Source organism: Carlito syrichta, unplaced genomic scaffold (genome assembly GCF_000164805.1).
Source record: "Carlito syrichta isolate Samal-C Ts95f unplaced genomic scaffold, Tarsius_syrichta-2.0.1 Scaffold281088, whole genome shotgun sequence".
NCBI classification, from domain to species: domain Eukaryota; kingdom Metazoa; phylum Chordata; class Mammalia; order Primates; family Tarsiidae; genus Carlito; species Carlito syrichta.
Window position 1 is genome coordinate 79987 of NW_007225184.1, and position 16373 is coordinate 96359.

At 36.7% G+C, this 16373-nt stretch overlaps 1 protein-coding gene across 1 annotated transcript in view; it reads right to left on the minus strand.

Moving 5' to 3' along the window:
- CCDC186 (coiled-coil domain containing 186) overlaps window positions 1-16373 on the minus strand; it is a 49359-nt gene that overhangs the window by 12701 nt on the left and 20285 nt on the right. The window contains exons 5-9 of the mRNA XM_008052554.2: window positions 11588-11800; window positions 10510-10629; window positions 3649-3753; window positions 2515-2613; window positions 2257-2343 (exon numbers count right to left, since the gene is read on the minus strand). Of these exons, the coding sequence (XP_008050745.1) occupies window positions 2257-2343; window positions 2515-2613; window positions 3649-3753; window positions 10510-10629; window positions 11588-11800 (624 nt within the window). The remainder of the gene's footprint in view (window positions 1-2256; window positions 2344-2514; window positions 2614-3648; window positions 3754-10509; window positions 10630-11587; window positions 11801-16373) is intronic.

The window sequence follows — 16373 nt, forward strand, 5'->3', positions numbered from 1 at the left end:
AAATACCTTGGCATCTTCCTAGCCAGAGAAGTGAAAGACCTTTACAACAAAAACTACAAAACACTGCTCAAAGAAATCAAAGAAGACACCAATGGAAAAATATTCCATGCTCATGGACTGGAAGAATCAACACTGTTAAGATGCCCATCCTACCCAGGGCAATCTACAGATTTAACGCAATGCCCACTAGATTACCAGCAGCATTCTTCTCAGACCTGGAAACGACAATACAGGAATTCATATGGAAACATAAACGACCATAAAAAGCCAAAACAATCCTCAGCAAAAAAAAAAAAGTGAGAAATATCACACTCCCAGACTTTAAACTTTATTATAAGGCTACAATAATCAAAACAGTCTAGTGTTGGTACAAGAATAGGCATACAGACTAATGGAACCGGACAGAGATTTCAGAAGCAAAACCTCCATTTCTCAACAAACTCATCTTGAACAAAGCCTTCACCATCAACCACTGGGGAGAAGAGAAACTATTCGGTAAACGTTGCTGGGATAACTGGCTGACCACATGCAGAAGATTAAAACAGGACTTCTACCTATCACCATACACAAAAATCAACTCTAAATGGATCAAAAACCTAAACATAAAACCTCAAACTATAAGAACCTTAGAAAAAGCAGGAGACACCCTTATGGAAATTGGAACTGGCAACCAATTCCAATTCCAATAAGACAGACAAGTGGGACCTCATCAAATTGACAAGCTTCTGCAAAGCCAAAGAAATCATCAAGAGAGCAGGGAGACAGCCCACAGACTGGGAAAAATATTTGCCAACTGTATATCTGACAAAAGCCTAACATCTAGCTCCTACAAGGAACACAAACATGCCCAAAAGAAAAAAACCAAAAAGTCCCATTACAAAGTGGGCAAAAGATATGAATAGACACTTCTCAAAAGAAGACATATGAGCAGCCAACAGACACATGAAAAAATGCTCAGCCTTACTACTCATCAAAGAAATGCAAATTAAAACCACACTCAGATACCACCTAACTCCAGTCAGGAAAGCCATCATCAATAACAAAAAACAACAGATGCTGGAGAAGATGCGGGGAAAAGGGAACACTTCTACACTGTTGGTGGGAGTGTAAATTAGTATCACTCTATGAAAAAGATACCTGCACGTGCATGTTTATTGCAGCATTATTCAAAATAGCAAAAACATGGAACAAACCATCGAAGGAGGACTAGATAAAAAAAAAAGTGGTATACATACATGATAGAATATTACACAGCCAAAAAGGACAAAATTATGAACTTCACAGCAACTTGGATGGACTTAGAGTCTATAATACTGAGTGATCTATCACAGAAAGAAAGAACTGAGTACCACATGTTCTCACTTATAAGTGGACCTTGAACAATTATAATACTATGAGAAAGGGATGGCAGTAGTGAAAACCTGCCACGGAAGGGGGTGTGGGATTGGCAGTAGTGGGAAACTGCTGCGGGGAAGAGGGGACACACCACACCAACAAGGGTACCTGCACAATGAACATTTGTATACCTAACCCTGAATTACATCCTACATCTTTAAAATAAAAAAAGTTCAAAAAAGAAAAATATAGTCTCTTATTTTCTTACATAGTTCTAAGTTCTATCACAGTCCAACACTCTGCAATTGATTTGCTGATAAAACTGTTTTTAGGCTGGGCTCAGTAGCCCAAGCCAGTGATCTCAGCACTTTGGGAGGCCAAGGTGAGGGGACTGCCTGAGCACAAGAATTCGAGAACACCCTGGGCAACTTGGTGAGACATCATCTCTGCAATAAAAATCAAAAAACTTAGCTGGGCGTGGTAGCGCGTGCCTGTAGTTCCAGCTACTTGGAAGGCTGAGGCAGAAGGATCGCCTGAGCCCAGCAGGTCGACGCTGGGGTGGCTGCGAGCATGCCACTGCCCTGCAGCCTGGGCGATGGAGTGAGACTCCAACTCCAAAAAAAAAAAAAAAAAAAACCCAACTGTTTTTAGATCAGAGGCCCAAAGATAAGTTACAGATACAGCAAATATGCTGTGAAATAGGAATGTCTGGCAAGCACTTCAAAGGGCCTGATGTAAGACATTTTCTTTTCAACAATTGATTATGTTGATAGAGAATTGCTATTCTACTCAAATCTGAGTTATTTTATTTTGAAAATTTTCTATATAAATATCTTTTCCCCACCACCTTAAAGATCAGAATGAACCCCAAATTAAAGATATTTACCCTTCCTCTGAGGTAATGACTAAAGATCGAATTACCTTTGTTCTCAATGTTCGTAGCTCATCCATACCCTCCTTAAATGTCCTCTTCAGATCTTCAAGTTCCCTTATTTTGGCATGATGCATCTTTAAAAAAGTTTTAAAGAAACCACAAATCATAATGTATAAACCAGACCCAAAATTTAGTGTCTGCTCCTTTCGAAAAGCCTTAAAAGCAGATGGCAGTAAGTACTCCTTACTTCTCTCTTTCTGCCTTTATTATACAATCTAGGATATACAAAAAGTAAAACTACTTACTTCCAGCTGGTCAGATTTTTCTTGCATCTGTTTTTCAAGTTCTCCTTTTGTGACTCTAAGCTTTGCATCAAGCTCATTTGATTTAATTTCTTCTGACTCCTAGTGGAAAGGAAATTTTAAAAGAATAACAATTTTTGAGGTTTTATAAGAAGGCTGGGAATTAAGTTTATACATATTTTATATATCTAAAATTGAAGACTGCATTGAAAGATTTTAAACATCAATCTTGCATTGAACAGGAATAGCACACTTAAATACTTAACATAATATAGAGTATTTTATTTTGTTTTATTTATTTTTTTGAGTCAGAGTCTCATTCTGTCATCCAGGCTGGAGTGCAGTGGCACGCTCATGGCTACTGCAGCCTCGAGCTACTGGGCTCAGGTGATCATTCCACCTGAGCCTTCTATGTAGCTGGAAACACAGACATGTGCCACTACACCTGGCTAATTTTTTTTTTTTGAGTTGGAGTCTCACTGTGTTGCCCAGGCTGGCATGTAGTGGCACTCTCACAGCCACCAGCCTCGACCTGCTGGGTTCAGGTGATTCTTTCTGCCTCAGCCTTCCAAGTAGCTGGAACTACAGGAGTGCACTATCATGCCCGGCTTATTTTTTGATTTATTGTAGAGACGAAGTCTCGCCAAGTTGCCCAGGCTGGTCTTGAACCCCTAAGCTCCGGCAATCCTCTCATCTCAGCCTCCCAAAGTGCTGGGATTATAGACTTGAGCCACCGTGGCTGGCCATAATTTTTTGATTTATTGTAGAGATGAGGTTTCGCCATGTTGTTCAGGTTGGTCTTGAAGTCCTGAGCTCAGACAATCCTCTTGCCTCCGCCTCCCAAAGGCTGGGATTAAAAGGCTTTAGCCACTGTGCCTGGCAGATAATTTTTTTTAATTACATATTTCCTTGTAATCATCATTCTTCTGGCATCTCCTAGAGTTTTTATTTGGTTGAAACCTTCTCTAATGAAATCCACTTAAGCTGCAGGTATTTTAGGAAATAACCTGATTTTGTTTAACTGCCCTACAAAATCCATTTTATACTTCAAATACTACCGATATAAAAAGTTAATGCAACAAGATAATTGATACTTAGTACAATTTGATACTAATCTATTTGGAAAGTCATGCATACCTGATATGTTTTTATCATATCCTGACAGTTTTTCCGTATCTGATCTGCTTCTTCCTTTGCTTGCGTTAATTTTGTTGTTGTTTCTTTGAGTTTATCTTTGGTTTCCTGCATTGACAAAAGACAGACAAATGGTAAAAAGTGATCAGCAAGTAGAAAAGCTCTTGTCACTGAGGGCCAGATACTACTCTAGCGATAACAGAATAATTTTTTTTGACAAAAAGTTCAAATGATCTCCAAAGATAACTGACAGTCACTGAATAAAGTTAAATTTCATAGAATTTTCAGCAAATTACTAGACATTACTAACATGATAAAACAAGAAGAGCAAAGTATTAAAAAGTTGTTTGCATACATACATAAAAGAAAATTATTTGCTTTATGATTGTATTATTGAATCAAAACTGTCTTTTTATAGATTGATGTTGCAACTTGGTTTTTGTTCCTGACCACTCTCCCAAGATGGCAATTCTGAAGGTTTTCAGGAACTATTTTCACCAAATCCAATTACTTTTTTTTGATTCTTATTCTTTACTTACTTGCTCCAGTTCTGACCACCCTGACTCTGAATACCTTTCCTGTTTCTATTCAAGACAATATTCTCCTTTTCTTTCTTCCCCCTTCATTGTTTGACTGGCTTCTTACTTCCTGTGGCAATTATCCAGGACACAGCCCTTGCCCTGCTGCTCTTTTTCCATAATTCTCCTTCAGAGAACCAAATCAGTGCCGTGATTTGCAATGAGAATTTAGTATCATCTCCTCTTAGTAGCTTTCTTTCAGAAAGAGGTAGATGCTGCGACTCTCCTTTTCCATAGATATAATCTAGGGATGCCCTGGATTCTAACAATCGATTGACTATATGTACCGTGCTTTATGTGTTCCCCCAATTTAGTATATAGCTTCTGGACAGCAACTACCTCAGTATTTGTCACATATTAATTGTTCAACTAAGCCGGGCTCGGTGGCTCAGCCTGTAATCCCGCACTTTGGGAAGCTGAGGTGAGTGGATTGCCTGAGCCCATGGGTTTGTGACCTGCCTGGGCAACTTGGCAAGACCTCACCTCTATAATAAATCAAAAATTAGCCGGGCGTGGTAGCGTGTGCCTGTAATTCCAGCTACTTGGAAGGTTGAGGCAGAAGGATCGCTAGAGACCAGCAGGTTGAGGCTGCGGTGGCCAGGAGCGGCCACTGCACTCCAGTCTGGGAGACAGAGTGAGACTCCAACTCAAAAAAAAAAAAAAACATTGTTCAACTAATATTTATTGAATTAATAAAAGAAAACCTAACATAAGCCTCTAGTTAGGTAGGTCTCCCCAAATACCAAATGCTTGTCTCCCTTTGTTCCTTTTTTCCTTCTGTTTCTCCACTTGGAATGGCTTTCTCTTCATCTCTTGAACTATCTAAATTGCATCAATACTTCAGACACTGCTTCTTATAAAATAAACCTACCATACAATTAAGTACTTAGTTATGCACTTCCTGTGTCTAGTCTATAACAGTAATTTGACATGTATTAAAACTCAGTGTCACTTTCAAAATGTAAGCAATTATTTGAATACTTTTTCAAATACTAACTTATAAAAATACAAGACTCAAAGGGGGAAGGGGAGAGAGAGAGAAAACTTTTTTTCCTGTTACCATATCATCAATAACTAAAAAGAGCCTGGCATATAGTAGGTACTTACTTCATTCACTCAAAAACAGCAATTGAGATTCCAATATGTCAAATTAACATTTATTAAATAAACGAATGTTTGAATAAAGGAAAAATGAGAATCACATTAAATGTGTTTAGGTTAAGGTACTGACTGCATTTCATTTATTCATTCATTCAGTATTCATTGAGCACTAGGCATTTTTCTGTGCTGTGATATTCTAGGAAAAGGAGATAGTAAAGGTACTGACTGCATTTCATTTATTCGTTCATTCAGTATTCATTGAGCACCAGGCATTGTTCTGTGCTCTAGGGAAACAGTTGTGTAAGAAACAGACAAAGCCAGGTGTGGCGGCTCACACTTGTAATCCCAGCACTTTGGGAGGCTGAGGCAAGAGGACTGAGTCCAGGAGTTCGGAACCAGCCTGGGCAACTTGGTGAGACCTCGTCTCTACGATAAATAAAAAAATTAGCCAGGCATGGTGGCACACACCTGTGATTCCAGTTACTTGGAAGGTTGAGGCAGAAGGATTGCCTGAGCCCAGCAGGTCAAGGCTGTGGTGGCCATGAGCATGCCACTGCACTCCAGCCTGGGTGACAGAGTGAGACTCTGACTAAAAAAAAAGAAAACAGACAAAATCTCTGCCCTTATAAAGCTGATATTCCAGTAAAGGAGATAGATAATGCATACAATATATAAGTAAATATATATTAGTGGCACATGCTAAGGAATAAAAATAAAGCAAGGATGTGAGAAAGTTTGGAGGCAGGTATTGAAAGTTTAGACAGAGTAGCTAAGGAGAGTCTCATTAAGAAGGTAATAGGTAAGTATACACTTGACAGACATGAGTAAGAAGATTTGCTGAGAGACTGAATATGGTGACTGAGAGAAACCAAGGATAAATCTTGAGGTTTTTGGTCTGAGTAACAAAGTAAGTGGGTTGTCAGTGAAGGAAAAGGACATATTAATAATTCAATTTTAGACATGTTAAGTTTAAAATGCCTATAAGTCATCCAAGGTGTGGGATGTTAACTAACCAGTTAAATATACAAATCTGGAGTTCTGGGTAGAAGTTAAAACCTGAGACTCACTAGCAGAGTTTTCTACTGCTATGTTTTCAAGTACACTCATCTTAGATTGTGCCTAATGTGTTAATTTCTTTTGCAGTGCCTAATGTGTTAATTCTACCTAATATATTTTTCATTTCAATGTGGGGTTTTTTTTTGGAATCTTTCATATCTCTTGTTATGATACTCACGCTTTTGTCTATCTCCTTGAACATGTAACCATTTTAACATCGTTTACTGATTCTATCATCTGTGTCATTTCTGGATCTGCTTTGTTTTGTTTTGTTTTGTTTAAAGAGACACGGTCTTGCTCTGTTCTCTAGGCTGAAGTGCAGTGGTAGTGATCATAGCTCAGTATAACCTCAAACTCCTGGGCTCAATCCTTCTACCTCAGCCTCCAGAGTAGCTAGGACTACAGGTGTGTACCACCACACTTGGCTGATTAAAAACATTTTTTTTTTTTTGTAGAGATGGGGTTGGGGTCTTGTTATGTTGCCCAGGATGGTCTCAAATCTCTGGCCTCAAGCAATCCTCCTGCCTCAGCCTCCCAAAGGCCTGGGATTATAGGCATGAGCCAACATACCCAGCCTGGATCTTTTCCTATTGATTGATCCTTCCTTTCTTCTCATTATGGGCTCGATTTTCCTGCTTCTCTGCATGCCTGATAATTTTTTATTGAAAGTCAAAATAGTGAATTTTATGCTCTTAGATGATAGAGTTTTTTGTATTTATTTAAACATTTTAGGGCTTTGTTTTGGTACACAGTTTAGGACATTTATTTGAGACTTACTTTCAAAGCTTTGTAAGGTAGGTCCATAACAAACTTTAAGGCAAATTCATTCCCACAACTAAAGCAATACCCTTCTGAAGGCTACCTGATGCCCTCTCTGATATGAGTTCTTTTTTCTTTGGCTGGTGGAAACATAAACAGCCTCCTAACCCTGTGTGAGCTCTAGGGATTATTTGCCCTTATTCCTTTCTGGCAGTTCCTTTCCCTTCTCTGTAGTTACCTCACTCATACACACACACACACACACACACACACACACACACACACACACACACACACACGTGCACGCACACACATACTGATCAGTAGTCAGTTCAAGACTTGAAGGGAACCCACTGCAGATTGTTGTCTCTTTCTGTTTTCTGGAACTCTACCTTATTTCCACATGTGTCCTCAATTCAGGGAGACTGCTGGGCTCTTTTTAGGTTCCTCTCCTGTGCTGCAACCTGGAGCTCTCCAGGCATTATACCTCATTTGTTTCCCTTAACTCAGGAATCATTATGCTACACTGCCTGTTGTCTCAAGTCTGAAAACCTTTGTTTCATATCTTGTCTTTTTCACAAAAGCTTTTTTTTTTTTTATGGAGGAAAGGTAAATCTAGACTTTGTCATAACAGTGCAATACAGTATAATCAAGGGAATACCGTTATAGAACATAGCTTTACTAAGTTAGACAAAATGGAAAAACTAATAAGAAGTGAGCCCTAGCTTCTAATTAGTGGGCTCTCTGAGCAAACCATTTAAGAGCAAGGCTCTCAGTGACAACAATGGAAATTAAGCAGATTAAGCAGCAGAAACTTGCTTCAAGTGACACAGTAAAGGGAACATCAGAAAATATACTAAGCCCTGGTCACACCTTAGGTCTGCAATAGTCTACTGAATCCTGCTGACCTAGATGGTGCCTTGATATCCAAGACTCCACTCTTCTTCTTCTGAAACAGAAATGTCTGGCAAGCAACTAGCACAGCCAAACCATGATTGTCAAGAACCGCTGCCACATCTGTTGCCAGCTACATATATATTTCACTGAGATTATCTTATCCTGATATCAGGTAGATGAATAGGCACCAACCAGGTAGGTAAACAAGTAGAGGAAGTATACTGGGGGGAAGCTTTCTTTATTCACTATACTCAAAAGGCTTTTATTTTTAGAAGCGAGGTGTTAAAAACACATTTCAGTTAAACCTCCAAAGGAGTTTAAGGATGGGAACACATAGTTTCTATTGCTTGATCTAATGATTTGGGTTATCCAGTCTACGTTAACCCTAGATTTAAGTCCTGGTAATATGCCCTGGAAGTATGACCAGAAACTAATAGTCACAATAGATCCAATAACCTCAAAACTCCAGTATTAGTACTTAAGATGTGACTCCAGTACTTAAGAAACTGGAAAGAGTACCTGAAGAAAAATCTCCTATGATTCTCATGTCTCTTGCCCTCATCTCAAGAGGTAGCCTACACTACACAGATGATGTTTAAGTCTTATATTCTTTGATCGAGAGATTCCTTCTAACATCCACTAGGTAAATACATAAAATAGGTAACCAGGAGCCCATCTTAGGCACTCTTTGAAAGCAATGACTGTGTCTTCTATGGCTCTTATCTCCCAAATTATCTAATACAGTACTGTGCACAAAGCTTGCTGTTTAATAAATGCCTTTACTTAAAACAAAACAAAAACTGGTAAATATCTAATTTCCAAATTCCAGGTCAATATGCGTGTTATTTTCATTTCCAAGTAATCCACACCATGTAACCTTATAGAAGTAGGCCTTAAACTACCTCTCTAGCCTACTTAGAGAGTATCTGGTTTCCTCTGACCTCAAAGCTGCCATTAAGAATCTTTTATCACGCATTCTTTGAACTTACAGATCTGTAACAGTTTTTTATTCCTCAATGCTAATATTTTAGCAAGCTTCAGGATCCTGTCTTTTAAGACTATAGATGAGGATGAGGAAAGTGCCATAAGTATCAGATATGATCAAGTATTATGTTCAGATCTTGAAGCAACTCAGGCAGTTAAAAAGCATTGGGGGCTTTAAGAATTTGGAATTTTAATTCCTCATTCTGTAACCCAAAGTAAAGGGAAAATTGCAAATGGCTTTGCCCTATTGAGCTCTAAGGATGTTGTTTCTGCCAGTTCTTTCCCTGCTTTGGTAGTTTCTTCACACACATGTGCTGATCAGGAGTCAGCTTCAGACTTGAGGAGAGACTCCATTATTCTCTAATCTAGCTTTGACCACTGTCAACATAGTCTATTCTCCCTATAGTTTTCTTCAATAATACTATATGCAAATATCCAAAGGTTATTAACAGCTCTACTGATTTAGAATCATGAGGTGATCCATGACCATGATTTTTAAATAATATCAACAAGCCTATTTTTGCAAACCTGGAAATTGATATTTCCATAACCTTGCTATTCTGCTTAAGTCACATTTCAGAGTTGTTCTTTTACTTTGTATCCTATCATCTTTAGATTTTTATTACCTCTAATACCAACTCAGTTAGTGCTTAAAGTTATGCCATCAGGTATCAACCTTTGCAATTAGCGTTTACTATATTAACTTTTTTTTTTGAGTTGGAGGTCTTACTCTGTCATCAGACTGGAGTGCAGTGTCACGCTCACAGCCACCACAGCCTCAACCTGCTGGGCTCAGGTGATCCTTCCATCTTAGCCTTTCAAGTAAAAGGAACTACAGGCATGCACCACCACGCCCAGCTAATTTTTTAATTTACTGTAGAGATGAGATCTCGCCAAGTTGTGCGGGCTGGTCTTGAACCCATGGGCTCAGGCAATCCTCTCACCTTGGCCTCCCAAAGTCCTGGGCTTATAGGCATGAGCCACTGTGCCTGGCCTTATATTAACTTTCTCATAAAATGATTCTTACTAGACACAATACCAATGAAATTATATTTATATAAAATAGTTAAAGAAACTTACCCTTAAAATTTTATATTCATTATTATATTTAAATAAGAATTTGTATTTTTTGAGTACAAGAATCTTTGCATCACTAATTTTTAAAATTTCCAGAACGTACTTTCAATGTGTATACCCACACATTCTCCTCCTCTCCCTCAACTTCTTACAATGTTTAACTTAAATTTTACATACCAAAAAATGATTCAAGAACCAGGCAAATTTAAGTGTTGTAAACTATGGAAAAAAAAAATCCCATTTAAATTTATATGTAAATCACACAAGGACATTTCTTTTTCATAATCACCAAATATTCAGATCCAAACTATCCTGCAGGAGTCACTAAACTAAGTTTCATGCCACATTAACTATCACTGCATTTGCTCTTAAAACTGATTTAATCATTATTTTAGTGCATTACAATACTCACTTTGTGTGAATCCATTTCAGCTTTTAATTTGTTTTGCGCCCACTTTACTTTAATGATGTGAGAGTTGATATCTTCCTTTAATTTGTCTATTTCTCTGATGAGTCTAGTCGTTTCACCTTCCTAAAATAATATTACTAGGTCATATTTTTTCATTTAAAAAATCAATTAATTATTTTTGTATCTTTTATACCCCCTCAAAGTAATGAGTGCAATAATATTATAATTCAAGAGCTAGCACACTGTGGCCCACAGGCTGTAAAGTTGATTTAAAGTTCAAATGATAAGAGGGTAGTAAATCCTAAATTGATTAACAGACATGAAGGTGATTAACATTTATATTTATAATATTTATATTTTTAATATTTATATTAACCAATTGGATGTGTTGTCAGCACAAGGATACCTTTATGATTCTTCTAAAATGGCTGGTATTAAGGAAAAATATGAACTAAATTGGTTTTGCCAGAATTCCTGAGAACAATGACAATATTCCTGAACTAAAAGTTAATGAATAAAAAATAACATCACTAAGAAATGATAATGCACTAGAACTATGACCATGTCAAGAGGCTGCTAGTTAACAGCAAGGGTTCTGAATAGCAAGCTCAGTAATTAAATCTCCTTAGACAGCATCTAGGAAGGACATGCTTTTCTGCAAGAAAAATATAAATTCTATTTTATGGTGAATGTTACATTAAGATTACATTAAATTATACTTCTAGCTCTAAAACTATTCACATTTGACACTACTATGTACATATTTTATCAAAATATAATCTTCTTCTGAGGCACAAGTATATCCAACATATAGACTTTAAAATAGTTTTCAAGAAGACTAAGAAACAGTTATCTAATAGACAACAAGTACCAATATTTCATCTTTTCCATAGCAAAACTTTTTTTTTTTTTTGCAGACAAGTAATAAGACACTGGAATTACTAAAACATTCATGTTTTCAGAAGGCAAACTAATAAACACAACTTTATATTGAATGTTTTAGCCAAGATATGATTATTTGATTAAACAAGAAAAAGTAAAGAGAAAAATTTCAAACAAGGCCCAATGGCACAAGCTATACCTTTGTTTCAAACAACTGGTGCAACCGTCCTTTCTCCTGAGAAAGCTGTTTAATTTTGTTAGTGTTTTTCTCAAATTCCTTATTTGCATCTCTAAGTTTTCGCTCAAGTATCTCTTTTTCCTTCCGGAGATCTAAAGATTCCTTCTCACCTCTTACATACTTCATTACCATTGTTTCTTTTTCTTGGCGTGCCTCTTCACATTTCTTGTTGGCCTTCAAAAAAAAAAATATTATTAGCATGAATAAAATTTTTTTCCAAATAAAAATTCAACAAAATAATTAATATTTTCCTCTAATATTACCAATGTATTTTTGGTTTTTGCAACACATTCCCAGGATTTGTGCCATGAAATTTTAAAATGAAAGAAAAAATTCAAAGTTATAGAAAAAAGATTCAGTATCACTAGTATTTGCCTTTACCCTTCCCTACTCCTTTTACTTTGGCCAACATGGCTTGTTATTTTCCATACTCCTCCAGATCCCCTTTCCCACCCTTTTCTATCCCACCCTGTGCCCCAGGAAGATGACCATTATGGATTAAATCAACAAGTTCCCTTGCCCTCAAACTTCCTGTTGGGTTCAGTCAACAGAAGGCACTAGGAAGAAGCTCAAGGATGTAGGAAGAGTGAGACCTGGCTCCTTCAGATTTACTGCAGGTTGGCTGATGGCTACTGTTACATCAGGTGCTCTCTCTATAAAACTGCTCTCTGTGTTACACTACCTGTTCCCTCTCCTTGTTCCTTGAGGCCGAAGGGTAATAATGGCTCCTCCAGCAGCCCTAAGATACTGAATCTTCTCTTTTTAAGCTCCATAACCTTGTTCACACCTTGATGAAGAGTTTACCCTCATCACCGGTTTAAGTCTGCTATCTGTTTTCTGCCAGGCCCAACTGTATAGCTGACAATTTCTAAAATCCATAATCTTAGCTTCCTTCCCCAAAACAAGGAGTCATGTGTAAATAAACAACCACTTGATCTCTCATTTATAAAAAGCTTTCTAAAATATTTTATACTTAAGAAATTCCTAATTAGATTAAGTGTGAAACCTGTATACTCATTTAAGATTTTCTGTAAGTATAAGCTGGTACTTCATATTCTGACATTTCACACAATGAAAACTTCTATAAATAGTCCTTCTTTTAAGTAAATTTATAATTTACAAATATGATAAAGTACATGTTTATTTTCCAAACATGGAAACTCAAACTTTAGAAAATTTCAATAGCATCTAGTGGTAAATGTCAGCTGATAATGCAACTGAATTGAAGAATGTAACTTAAAATAGAGTTAGAAGAATGTAGGAAAAGTTTGTATTATCTGATGAAAAGTGACTGACAAGAAAGTTTCACAAAGTTCTGGCACTGCTTATAAGCATATCTAGTCAACACTGAGAATGCTATAGATATCCATATAAGTACTTTTCTTAATCGCTCAATTGTGATTTTTTTTCCATTGAAACAGTCTATTAATTTTCAAGTGAAATTAAGAAAGACATTAAAAGAGTGATGTCACAGGCCCCTGAAGATTTGACAATGTGCTTATAGAAAAGGACTGAGAAAATTATGCTGGAATTGACTATCAGAATTAGTTACATTTTTAGATAATTGAAAAACTGTACTTAGAAAAAGTCAATTAATGGCTCCATGTCAGCTTTAAGAGAAGTCTGGTTTCATGATAATTTAATGTTCAGATCATGTATTAAGCTATCGGGAACACAAAGAAGACTGAGTTGTGGCCTCTGGAAGAACTCCCACCTAGTAAGAAAGACACATAAACAAACATTGTAGTATAATATGATAAATTCCAGTGGATGAATTTTCAACACACAAAAATACTAACATCCGCTGGGAGGAGTTGGCAGGAAGGGTAAAGATGCTATACTTGGGCTAGGTGTTGAAGGTTAAGCAGGATTCAATAGAATATAAGAGGTTAATCAAGGAAAGGAATTAAAGGTAAATATCAAGTACATTTAAAAGTATAAAATAAAAGTATACAAGTATAAAAGTATAACATAGCACGAGATATTTAGGAGATACCAAGTCATTTCACAGAGCTTAAATTTGGTGTGTTGGTTGGAGTGGAAAGGAAGTAGTTATAAAAACAGGAAGAGGTGAGCTTAGATCCTGAAAAGAAGAAGAGTTTCTCCTGTTATGTTAATAAGTTGAGATTTTACCCAGTAGGCAATAGAAAGCCAAAGAAAGATTTCCAAATGAGAGTTCTTAATGAAATGTGTGTTTTAGTAAGATAACAAGTAGCAGCATGGAAGATTCATTGAATTTGAGAGATGGGAGACAGAAAAAAGAAAATTACAACAGATAAGGTGAAATATTACAGGGTTCTCTACTACAGTAGGGAATGGTGCACTAGATAATAGCCCCGTTACTCAAAGGGTCATGCATGAATCTGCAGCAAAAAAATAACATAAAGTGCTTGTTAAAAGTTCACATTTCTGCTGGACGCGGTGGCTCATGCCTATAATCCCAGCAATTTGGGAGGCCAAAGTGAGAGGACTGCCTGAGCCCACAGGTTCGAGAGCAGCTGGGAAACTTGGCAAGACCTCATCGCTACAATAAATCAAAAAATTAGCCGGGCATGGTGGCGGGTGCCTGTAGTTCCAGCTACTTGGTAGGCTGAAGCAGAAGGATCTCCTGAGCCCAGCAGGTCGAGGCTACAGTGGCTATGAGCATGCCACTGCACTCCAACCTGGGCGACAGAGTGAGATTCCAACTCAAAAAAAAAAAAAAATTCACATTTCCAGGTCCTGTCCCGACTAATGGCAACACCTCCCTATATAAAGTCATTGGGAATATTAAACAAGGTAATATAAACAGTTACTTAAACTATTACAAAAAAGGCAGCCCATTTGTGCCAAAGAAAAAGGAAAAGGAGCCAGTTAAGGTCTTCGGATTTGATCAGTTTAAGTTGTTTATCACTAACTTGGAAACATGAGTAATCAATCAACAGGATGCAAAAGTCAGCTAAAATTAAGATAAAGATATGAAGTTCTGCTTCTCAAAGTATGGCAGATAAACCGTCCTCATTCAATACACCAAAAATTTTAGATAAAATAAAACAAAGTTCTTTTAACATACAATTGAACGCACAAGAAAGCATGGGAAATTCCCAGGGCTAAAAAATCTAAGACAAAGCAGAAACTCAGAATGGTATACCAGGGCTGAAACCTTCATTGTGACATTTACCAATATTAGGCCATGGAGAGTTTGGGTGGGGAAAATGTTATAGAGTTTCTGAGAATTTATAATATATCTCTACCCTCTTGTAAGTTTAAGGGTTCAAATTGATTCTACCTATCTGGTCTAAAAACTAAGGAAACTTCAACCTGGAGAACTAAATTGAAGGTGCAGATGTGTATGCATGAGCATGGGTAAACACATACTGGAAATCTACATTTAAACAAAACTTACTAGGTCTGGTGACCCTAGCTGAAGGGTAAACAGGTATTCATTTTACTATTCTTTCACCTTTTCTACAGGCTTGAAAATTCTCAAAAAGTTGAGGGGAAAAGTCAAGGGGGAAAAAGGAATGAGGTAGTGCTACAAATAATTAAGTGGAACAGTCTTCCAATATCTACTTTAATATAACGCCCACCTCTTAGGATCGTTATGAAGATTAAACAAATTCACACTCATAAAATATTTTGAAATGATCTGGCATATAGCTAAAACTCAATATATTAGCTATTGTTATTAACATCATCTACACTCTTCATCATTAGGGAGGAAACACACATAATGAGTATACTATATTGTAATTTATTTTTAAAAAGGCAGAGGAGGAAGAAAGGGAACATATACAAGATTGTCTATGTGACATTTTTAGAAGGATACACAGGAAACTGGTTACCTTTGAGAAGAGGAAAAATGTTTCAAAGAAAATGTATTCTAATGTCTGAATTGACATCATAATACATCAACTAGTTTTTTTTTTTTTAATCTTAACTATGTAATAAGCTCCAGAGAAATTTTTTTTTTTAAAGCTCATTAATGATCAGCTATCTTTGGGTTCACTAATACCAATAGCTTCTTAAGGTCTAGGTTCTATATTTTGCTTCAATTAATACAAAGAGTTGAGAATTGATGGTAGGAATTTTAAATATAATATTTCTAATGCTAAGGGTCAGCATGCTGTGAAGAATCACAGAAATAAAGGTAGAAAATGATACTAGTTTCAGGGTAGAAAGAATGGGCTTTGTGGCACCCAGTATAAACAGTGAGCTAAACTTTCCTGATTCAATTCACTGTGAGGACTAATTGTTAGTCAGGCATTGTGCTAGGTTTAGTAGATACAGAAATGAAGGTGACAAAGATCTCATCCTTAAAGAGTTCAGCAAAGTAACAATACAAAAGCATTGCTTAAAATGACCTCTTCTGAGAACATATGTATCAACTCAAAAAGATTACCAAAGCCTATTATGTAGGGGAAAAAGTATATGAATATGTACGCAAAGCATATGTGGTAAGATACATAACCAAAATACCAACAATTAGTTATGGAACAAGGAATGAGATATAAAGGGATTGGAGGCAGGACAAGAAGAAGTAGAGATAAATAAGGATTCTGATTTTTTATTCCATATACCTTCTTAATTTATAAATTTGCAAGTATTTGTATACTGCTTTAATATTTTAATGGCTAATTTTTATATACACAAAATTACCTATTCTTAATACACCACTGATGTCCAAAGTAGTCTAACATGGTTAGTTAATTTTAATAAACAAGTGTGACCAGAGTATCAAGCTACTAATGATAATGATGTGAGAAAT